This window comes from Littorina saxatilis, linkage group LG14 (genome assembly GCF_037325665.1).
Source record: "Littorina saxatilis isolate snail1 linkage group LG14, US_GU_Lsax_2.0, whole genome shotgun sequence".
NCBI lineage: Eukaryota > Metazoa > Mollusca > Gastropoda > Littorinimorpha > Littorinidae > Littorina > Littorina saxatilis.
In genome coordinates this window covers 41,722,261-41,732,936 of record NC_090258.1, presented here as the reverse complement: position 1 = coordinate 41,732,936, position 10,676 = coordinate 41,722,261, and the positions used below count along the sequence as shown (strand labels likewise).

Sequence of the window (10,676 nt, the reverse complement as noted above, 5' to 3'; positions counted from 1 at the left end):
CTTTCAAAATAAAGCACTGTTCATAATTATTTTATGTCTGATTTTTGGTCTACCCCCAAATCTAAAAGATGCTTCAGGAAATATCTTCATGCGAATTGAGAAATTGATACAATTTTAGCCAACGAAAACGTGACATAATAACACTGTTTCCAGCCATATCGGAAAGGCAAGTTACCATAATTCAAATAGAAACACATCATTACAACACATGTAAACCAGGAATTAATATCACCTCCATAATAGGTCATTTGGTTTTAAGTGATCGGGCAGAAACCCCATTCAACTACCCAACCGTCGTTTATCTGAATCTTGGCATGTCATCATTTTCAAAAGATTGTAGAATAAAATCTGTCCGATTGATTTCTCTCATTTTTGTTATACTTGTTTTATCACACTCTGAAAATATCACACACAAAATATTTGCGAAATCAATTTGTTTCGTCAATCGGTGTCCGATCTCTTTAAAACAACTGCCTGCGTTCATCCCGAGAGTTAATCTCGAAACCAGATTAGAAGATGGCCGCGCATTCCGAATACTTCTAACTTGCCGAAGAGGCCTTCCTGTCAAATGTTATCAAACGCTTTGGGAATGTCAGAAATACAGCTTGGTTTGAAATATTATCGTTCAAAAATCTACACAAACCATTATAAAAAAAATTTAAAAAATGAATACATTCCGACTGGTAGAGCGAAACAATACTGTTTACCATTAAATATTGAACAACTCGAGGCTGAACATATTCAGAACACCTTACCAATGCAACTCTAAAGAGAAATGGGTCGACAATTTAGTTTAAGACTGTCTTCTGGTAGTTTTGTTCGATTCAATGGGAATAGAACTTTGAACAACGACCTGTCTGTCTGCCTTCCTCTGTCTGTCTATCTGTCTCTATCTGCCTGCGCCTGCGTATCTGCCATTCTGTCTGTCTGTCCGCTGACTCTCCCCCTCCGTCCCCTCTCTGTCTCTCTCTCTCTCTTTCTCTCTTTCTCTCTCTCTCTCTCTCTCTCTCTCTCTCTCTCTTTCTCTCTCTCTCTCTCTCTTTCTCTCTCTCTTTCTCTCTCTCTCTCTTTCTCTTTCTCTCTTTCTCTCTCTCTCTATCTCTCTTTCTCTTCTCTCTCTCTCTTTCTTTCTTTCTCTCTCTCTCTCTTTCTTTTTCTCTTCTTTCTCTCTCTCGCTCTCGCTCTCATGTTCGTTGTTTCACGCTTATATCGGAAGGAATGCACTCACCATTGCTTGCACTGAAAAAGAAAAAGAGTGAATAATAATAATAGTTTCCAATTCACGTTCTTTCAAAAAAAAATGTCTGGCTCAGTGCGAAGCTAATCTATATATAGCTTGTACTGCCACAGCTTCACAACCTTTTAAAACTCTTGTTCAGAAACTAATACAGATTGGGAGATTGACTGTAATATTCAGATAGACCGAGAGAGACGAGCAGCAGAAGTAGACCCATCGTGGTGGAAGGAAGGCTTCCAGAGCAAGGTAGGGGTAACCAATAGAATCTTATAATAGAAGACTGAATCGTTCAGGTCCAATCAATTTGAGATGACGACCCAACAACAGTGAACCAATTAAAAGGGACTGGGTTTGTCCCCAAAGACTCAATAACACATGCATAAACAATCAGTGTGAAATACTGTCAAAAGCACTCATACATAAATACATACACACAAAGCGTGAAACACCCACCTGGACAATAAAAGCGAAGTTCCTTCGCGAGTGTCGATTCATATTGAGCTGTCTGTAGAATATGTGCTGTGGATTCTACAGTCAATGCTTCATTCAACTTGTGTAATATGTGCATGATGGTTTTGCTGCAAATAAACATGTTTTGTCCTAACTGTATAATAATACCAAAGAACACACATGAGATAAATAAATCCTTTCTGTACACGTGTATGTATGGTGTAACGGAGGTCTCTGGTTAGACTTTACACGTACAAGTTGCTGTACACACTCTGAAAACAAGTTTCTACCAGGCATCTGTAATAAAGTCTTTACAACCTTGCAAACCCACAACTTAAAGTTGCTTGCCTTTTTAACACACTTATCAAACAGAAATGCAAGCTGTCACAATGGATTTTGCGACTTTTAGATCGTGTTATATTCAGAAACTCGATTGTTGGAGGTTGATTGCGGTTCTTTTTTTTTTTTCTTTTCTTTTTTTTTTCTTTCTTTTTTTTGTGCCTCAGTTGCATGCAGTCCGCTTCAAGCTGAAAAATAAATGAAAAGAATGAAACCCTAATTTTTTTTTTTTTTTTTTTATTCTTTTTTTCTTCTTCCTTTTCTCTTCTTTCTTTCTTTCTCTCTACAGCTGAGCGTCCTTCTTCATTGGCGTTTTATATATTTATCAATTGTATGTGGTTTTCTACAATGGACAAAATCTTGCATCTTTAATGTTGGTTATTGTCTTACATATGTCTGTGTTTGGGTTGACTTAGGTGTTGTTTGTGGCGGTGTCATGATGGAGTTAACATAGTAACAATCACAATAAGTAAGAGGAAAAGCAAATTGTAAGCGTGCTAAAGTTTTCTTAGTAACAGTTCTCTTTTCATACAAGTGGTGTTTAGTGTAACAATGTAAGTTCCGCCTTTACCCCGGTACCGTTGATTGCGGTTCTGGCAAGATTGACAATTGTTGGCTACAACTTCATTCAACTTTATGACATGGATTCCATTCAGTTTTACAGATTACCTTTTGCTTCACAGCTCGCTCAAGGATGATAGTTTTTGTCCACGATGCTACATTTAATCTAACACTGCTACATTTAATCTTACGCTGCTACATTTAAAGGCACACACAGCTTCCCGTAAACCATTTGTTTCCGGCCAGGACACTGTCAGGCTTTTACACACAGTACAAACACCCTTTCGTTTAAACACTCACCGCTTGAGAAAATTCTAGGTGCCCTCCGTAAAGAGCGAACGTTTTTCAAAGAATGTATTTCGTGCAGTCAGAACGGATTGTCTATGAACACAATCGGAAGCCTCATTTTGGCGCTAAATAATAAATTGACAGCTTGTTACACAAACATTGTTAAATCATAAAATAATTATGTTTTCATCAAGACATGATCAGTACAACTCGAAGTTTTGAAAGTTTTAAACAAGGGAGTCCGGAAGCAGGTGTCAGGACACACAAGATCGTGTTTCTCCAAGCAGACGAATGTTCTGCATATCGCTTGCTTCTTTCAAGCCAACCGCCTCCGATTAGTTCGTGTGAATCGCAGTCGTTTGTTGCATTTTAGATTCAGAGGTACAAACAGCGAGTCGCATTGACATCATATCACAAACTGACGACGAAATTGTGAAAAAAGGGAAAGTGTGTGACACGGGTCCACGATGGCTCAGGGGTAAAATAAACCACGAAATCTGGCCCTATAACATTGAAGAAAATAGCAATGTTATGCTTTGGAATAGTTTGTTTTACTATTTTACTAAAATATGATCCCATTGTAACCTTGAAACATAAGGCAGGTCAACATGACTTGTGTTTTGTTTAAAATCCATTAACCATGGGAGTATGTAGAGGTTACATGCCGAGTCTCAGTGATTATTGAAAATAATGGTCGAAGTTCGCGGATCATGAAAAAGCTCGCTTTGAGGTGTGTAACCTCTTTATTCCTCCTTTCTTCAGTTATTCAAAGAAAAGAGGAGTTTTTTTGCGAAAGTTTGATCGAATCCTATTCTCTCAACCAGTCAACCTGCGCAGGCGATCGATTAATGCGCGGTTGTATAGTTCCGTGCAAATCATTCCATTCTGTTAACACTTCTTGTCAGTTTTCCTATTTTGGGCTAAAATCAAGTACACAGATATGCTGTTATTCTGCTGTGGCGGCAAAGGCAGATATTGTGTGTTCTGTATATGTTTTGGTATCGCTTAGGATAATGTTTTTTCGTCAAATGGGACTAGCAGACGAACTTTTGCACCCGTGTTCCAACGTTAAAAACTGTATGAAGTTAAGTTTTCTGGGGAAAATAGTGTATGAAACCCCTTTATGTTGTTTAAATTGATGAGATGTGTGCATTTGGTTGCGTGTGATCTGTTTATTAAATGAAATATTGTTGAAAACTGACCGTCGGATTGCAGTCTGTTGTCGAAGGAACTGAGTGAAAAGAAGGGGAACTACTCTTGTCGCTAGACAAAGTATGAGTTACTTGCCTTGGGAAATTGCTTGTGATGAACGGTTTGAGCACGGCAGATCTGGATTCAGAAAACAACCGAACTCATGGATTTTATATGGAGATTCATGTGTTCAGGCCTGTAGTTGTTAATTTAAATGCGGTATGTTTGTATTGTTTGCTCCAGAGATGTATACTTCGTACATTAGAGCGTTCGGAACTTTTCAGTCGCAAAAAGTAGTACCGAAACAGAACAACCTCTCAACCCATTGCACTATCGAGGATTCAGGCTGTTGCTGGGTCGTTATTTGTTTGGTTGCTGGGTCATTATCGAAAAATAACTACCCCTACAAGTTTACAGAGGTAAAGAAGCAGAGGGGGGAATAAGTGAAATGTCAAAGCTCTTACTAAAAATAAGTTTAAACAAAAATATGTTGTTTCACTGTCATGGCCAGAAGAGACAATTCCCGACGCAAAACTTTGGGGAACTGTGGAAGACCCTCGCCGAACTGCGAGTTGATACGATCAGCAGGCCTATTATTATGAGGGACACAACTGTCGAACGTTGAAGAAGAAGAAGAAAAAGAAGAAGTTTCCATTTCATGACCCGAAGTCGTCACCAGAGTGACCTTGACATTTGACAAGGGTCGACCAGACTTTAGTCAAGTTGATGTAGCATAGCAGACGACACATTACTGATGTGATTGGGGAATTGTCTCCCTTACATGTGCACTCGCCAATGCCACCTACCGGAGTGAGACAGTACGAATAAACAGGCAGTCAAAATGAACTACGAGTTCGAGTGTATTAGTATGGTTGTGCTTCGAGCAGGTTATGTCTGTCCGTGTCGTACCCTTGGGAGCGGGTCTGAAAGATGAGTTGACCAGCCTTGGGAAACTTGTTCTACGTGGCACACGCATTGTGATTCCGAAAGCACTGAAAGAACGCGTTGTTGAAATAGCACGCGAGGGACACCAAGGGGTGGTGAAAACAAAAGAAAGAATTCGAACCAAAGTGTGGTGGCCCGGTCTTGACAAAGATGTTGAAAAATGTGTACGTTCTTGTCACGAATGTCAAATTGTCGGAATGCCGTCAAAGCCGGAACCGATGGTTCGAACCACATTCCCAGATGGTCCATGGGAAGACTTGGCAGTTGACTTGCTTGGTCCGTTGCCAAGTGGAGAGTCGATTCTAGTAGTAGTAGACTACTATAGCCGGTATTTCAAGACCGCAGTCCTGAGAAATACAAAAGCAGAAAAAATTGTGGAGTGTCTGGAAACAATGTTCACAACACATGGGCTACCATTTTCCCTGAAATCGGACAATGGTCCCCAGTTCATTTCCACCGAATTCAAAGAATTCATGACTACACACGGAATTATGCACAGGCACACAACGCCATTGTGGCCACAGGCCAATGGTGAGGTAGAACGCCAAAACCGACCATTGATGAAAGCGATCAAAATAGCACACTCCGAAGGCAAAGACTAGAAAAAAGAACTGAACACATTTCTGTTGTCATACAGAACCACACCACATCAGACTACTGGAGTTAGTCCAGCAGAACTGCTTTTCAAGCGAAAACTTCGGACAAAACTTCCAGACATTGATTCCATCGTCAAGGCCGAACTTGATGAAAACATCGGTGACCGCGACAAAATCCGGAAAGAAATAGGGAAACAGTATGCCGATGATAAGCGCCGTGCAACAGAAACAAAGATAGATGTGGGTGATGACGTGTTGCTTCAGCAGAAAAGACAGGACAAGTTGTCAACCACTTTTGAGCCGGAACCATACAAGGTGGTAGACAAAACTGGTTCTCAACTTCTTGTCGAATCACCAACCGGTGTTCAGTACAAGAGGAACGTCGCACACACCAAGAAATATGTTCACAGCAAACAGACAAACGAACATACAGACAACGCGAACGTTCCGGACACGCAGACAAACACACAGACAAACACGCAGACACATGACCAAACAGTTTGTCCACAACCGCTCAGACAGTCCACCAGAATCAGAAAACCACATGAGAAGTTGAAGGATTACATTGTGGGAAACATGTAATTTTGCATCATGCAAATGTTTGGAAATGCTCTTGTTAAGGTTGAACAAAATGTTGATATGTTTAAAGTTTGACAGTCATGTTCAGTATGGCTATTGAGTGTTATGCAACAGTTTAAATGTTTAAAGTTTGACAGTCATGTTCAGTATGGCTATTGAGTGTTATGCAACAGTTTAAATGTTTAAAGTTTGACAGTCATGTTCAGTATGGCTATTGAGTGTTATGCAACAGTTTAAATGTTTAAAGTTTGACAGTAATGTTCAGTATGGCTATTGAGTGTTATGCAACAGTTTAAATGTTTAAAGTTTGACAGTAATGTTCAGTATGGCTATTGAGTGTTATGCAACAGTTTAAATGTTTAAAGTTTGACAGTCATGTTCAGTATGGCTATTGAGTGTTATGCAACAGTTTAAATGTTTAAAGTTTGACAGTAATGTTCAGTATGGCTATTGAGTGTTATGCAACAGTTTAAATGTTTAAAGTTTGACAGTCATGTTCAGTATGGCTATTGAGTGTTATGCAACAGTTTAAATGTTTAAAGTTTGACAGTCATGTTCAGTATGGCTATTGAGTGTTATGCAACAGTTTAAATGTTTAAAGTTTGACAGTCATGTTCAGTATGGCTATTGCGTATTATGCAACAGTTTAAATGTTTAAAGTTTGACAGTAATGTTCAGTATGGCTATTGAGTGTTATGCAACAGTTTAAATGTTTAAAGTTTGACAGTCATGTTCAGTATGGCTATTGCGTATTATGCAACAGTTTAAATGTTTAAAGTTTGACAGTAATGTTCAGTATGGCTATTGAGTGTTATGCAACAGTTTAAATGTTTAAAGTTTGACAGTCATGTTCAGTATGGCTATTGAGTGTTATGCAACAGTTTAAATGTTTAAAGTTTGACAGTCATGTTCAGTATGGCTATTGAGTGTTATGCAACAGTTTAAATGTTTAAAGTTTGACAGTCATGTTCAGTATGGCTATTGAGTGTTATGCAACAGTTTAAATGTTTAAAGTTTGACAGTCATGTTCAGTATGGCTATTGAGTGTTATGCAACAGTTTAAATGTTTAAACAAATGTATTTACAGTTCGTAGTCAAGTGGACAAGGTTAAAATTTTGAGTTTATTAACTGTTCAAATGTTTGAAGAAAGAAAGGGAATGTAGCATAGCAGACGACACATTACTGATGTGATTGGGGAATTGTCTCCCTTACATGTGTACTCGCCAATGCCACCTACCGGAGTGAGACAGTACGAATAAACAGGCAGTCAAAATGAACTACGAGTTCGAGTGTATTAGTATGGTTGTGCTTCGAGCAGGTTATGTCTGTCGTACCCTTGGGAACGAGTCTACAGTTGAGAGGCCATTGAACCCTAAGATCATGTAAAGTATCAAATCTCCAGCTTTAAACCATCAGAGAAAACCTCAATGTAAAGTTTACATGACCCAAACTTGACCCCACTGTGACATTTTCTTTTTGACTTGGATTACTCAGTCTTAGGTCCCTTTTGGACGATCACCAAACCCTAAAGTGTTCTTAATTATCAAAGCTCCAACATCAAAAACGTCTGAGGAAACCTTAACGTTACGTTTGATAAAGAGTGAGAGAGTTAAACATCTCTATTTATGGTAACCAACCTGTTCGCGTAATGTTCCAGTAATCTGGTGAGGTGATAGAAGTATACTGAGCCTTTTTTTGAGTCTGGATTACAATATGACACGTTGTCTGGGGTGGTAGCAAAGGACAGGAGAAAGTCCCGTTTGTCTGTGATCACCACACCTCTGGCTGGAGCCCCTGATCGCGCCAGACAATGACCTATTCAACAACAATAAAAAAAATTGTTGCAAAGAAAAATGTTCATTTTGGCACAGGCAAAAATCAAGAGTTCAATGAATGTTTGAATCCGCATAGAGTATTGATTTCATCTGAATAAATTACTCATGCAAAATGATATTGTGTTCAATATGAATGCGTATAATTCGTAAAGTTGTCATGTTCTGAGAATGGTTTTGGTTATTTGATATGCCATGTTCTGAGAATCAAAACATACATGCACACATCAATTCATCTATCCATCCATCCATACATAAACTTCGTTATTGCGACAAACTTTCCACCCAAATTAAAGCATTATTCCTGGAGTCATTTAGCTCAAACTGTCTATGCTATGCTATGTCGTCCAAATGACTACCTGTCACACATTTCGGATTAAAGATTTCTTTTACAGGGATCACCGGAACCAGCAAACAAAGACAGTTTACCCCAAAATCGCCGTGACAAAAACAGAAGCGATCAATTAAAAATCGACGAAAAATCATGATAGGCACATTTTGGCTACTTCGAGGATAAAAAACGTTCGCGCTGGACCCGAGTACTCTTCAGACTGGTTCGCTCCACCAGTATGAAAGTTTTTGTCTTGTGCACGTTTAAGACCAAGTGATTGGTCTGTGTGAATTACATGTATTACCTTTGCTATATAAATGCATTACATGCGAGCCGAGGATGTGCTTTACAAACAAACACATATACACACTCATACACACACAAACTCATGCACACACACATTCACACACACACACTCTCTCTCCCTCACTCCCCCCCTCTCTCTCTCTCTCTCTTTATCTTTTTCTTACACACACACACACACACACACACACACACACACACACACACACACACGCACACATACATACACACACACACGAGTACAGACGCATGCACGTATGCGCACACACACCCACACATACACACACACACACACGCACGCACACACACACACACACACACACCCACCCACACACAAACAGTAACACTAACACATGTGCACAAAATGAACACACACACACCACTCGAGAGCAAAAAGACTACAAGGAGGCATGACGTCATGATGTATTAATTGACGTCAAAGACTTTCGACCGTGACGTAATCTTCTTACGCGAGCTTTATCCATAGACTTGGAAACTACGGAATGTCTACTTCCTCCCACAAGCTTTCCTCTCACCGACAAGTCGTTTTTGTGGTTTATTTGGCATTTAGGTCCCAGGTAACATTATGAAGTTTTAATACGATCAATCGGACCTATTATCAAGTTAGTGTATCAACTTTTGAACGAACTGCGCCCAGTAGTTTCCCAGCAATAAGCTGTTAAGTCGAGACAGACACACAGACACACACACACACACACACACACACACACACACACACACACACACACACACACACACACACACACACACACACACACACACACACACACACATACACACACACACACACAATTAAAGTCTGCTGAGCCCTAGTATTAGCGTACTCGGGGATAAAGTCAAATTAGATATCTACCAAGCACTGTGTTCAGCAATGACTTGGCGGATTGCTTTAAAACCTTTAGGATATTATGCCTTTATACTAGACGTGTGCAGACTCTCCTCGGTGTCCGAACACCCCCGTGTGTACACGCAAGCACAAGACCAAGTGCGCACGTAAAATATCCTGTAATCCATGTCAGAGTTCGGTGGGTTATAGAAACACGAAAATACCCAGCATGCTTCCTCCGAAAGCGGCGTATGGCTGCCTAAATGGCGGGGTAAAAACGGTCATACACGTAAAATTCCACTCGTGCAAAAACACGAGTGAACGTGGGAGTTTCAGCCCACGAACGCAGAAGAAGAAGAAGATACTGGACGTACTTCGAGTAAAATTTCGGATTGTGACAGAAATTAGTTCAGATGTTATGCACGTGTTTGGAAAGAGTCTTAAAAACCGTAATAGGACTGTTTGCTTACGTCCAAAACAATCATGACTTCGCATGACTACAGACACAAAGTTGATGCAAACATTTCCATAGTTTCATTTGCTACTGGTGTAAATTTGCCAGGCCTGAAACTACGCCCTTCGTTGAATTATTCATTTTTTTGATTTGCTCTATCAGTCGCAGAACGCAATGTGATGTCTCATTAACTGGTAAGATGATAATAATGACGATAATAATAATAATAAGAAGAATACCTTTTTGGCCCTCCCCTCCTCGGCAGGCATCAACAAAGAAGACTTTGGGTTTTCCAGCCAGGGAGGGACACTGGGTTGAGAAGACGTACTCCTGGAGTTCACTGATATTCACGGTGTGATCGTCAGCTCCGCAGACTCCTGTCTTGTTTCCATGGGAACTTATGCAGCAGACAAAGCAGTCGTAGTTTTTATGGACTTCTTTTTGTATACTTTCCATCCGTGTTTTCATCTGCGCGCACGTTTGATTTTCAAAATATCTCACTTCGAAGTCCATATTCTTGAACGTGCGAGTTAGGTTTTCTGAAATATTCGTTGCACACACACACACACACACACACACACACACACACACACACACACACACACACACACACACACACACACACACACACACACACACACACACACACACACACACACACACAAATACACACACACACACACACACACACACACGTTTGAAGAACATATAAACAATATAAA

The 10,676-nt window shown here is 40.0% G+C and overlaps 1 protein-coding gene across 1 annotated transcript in view; it reads right to left on the bottom strand.

Annotated features, from left to right (window-relative positions):
• Positions 1 to 10,676, bottom strand: part of LOC138947803 (uncharacterized) — a 217,600-nt gene that overhangs the window by 164,488 nt on the left and 42,436 nt on the right. The window contains exons 4-7 of the mRNA XM_070319361.1: positions 10,194 to 10,493; positions 7,825 to 8,002; positions 1,691 to 1,815; positions 1,229 to 1,239 (exon numbers count right to left, since the gene is read on the bottom strand). Coding sequence (XP_070175462.1) covers positions 1,229 to 1,239; positions 1,691 to 1,815; positions 7,825 to 8,002; positions 10,194 to 10,493 — 614 coding nt within the window. The remainder of the gene's footprint in view (positions 1 to 1,228; positions 1,240 to 1,690; positions 1,816 to 7,824; positions 8,003 to 10,193; positions 10,494 to 10,676) is intronic.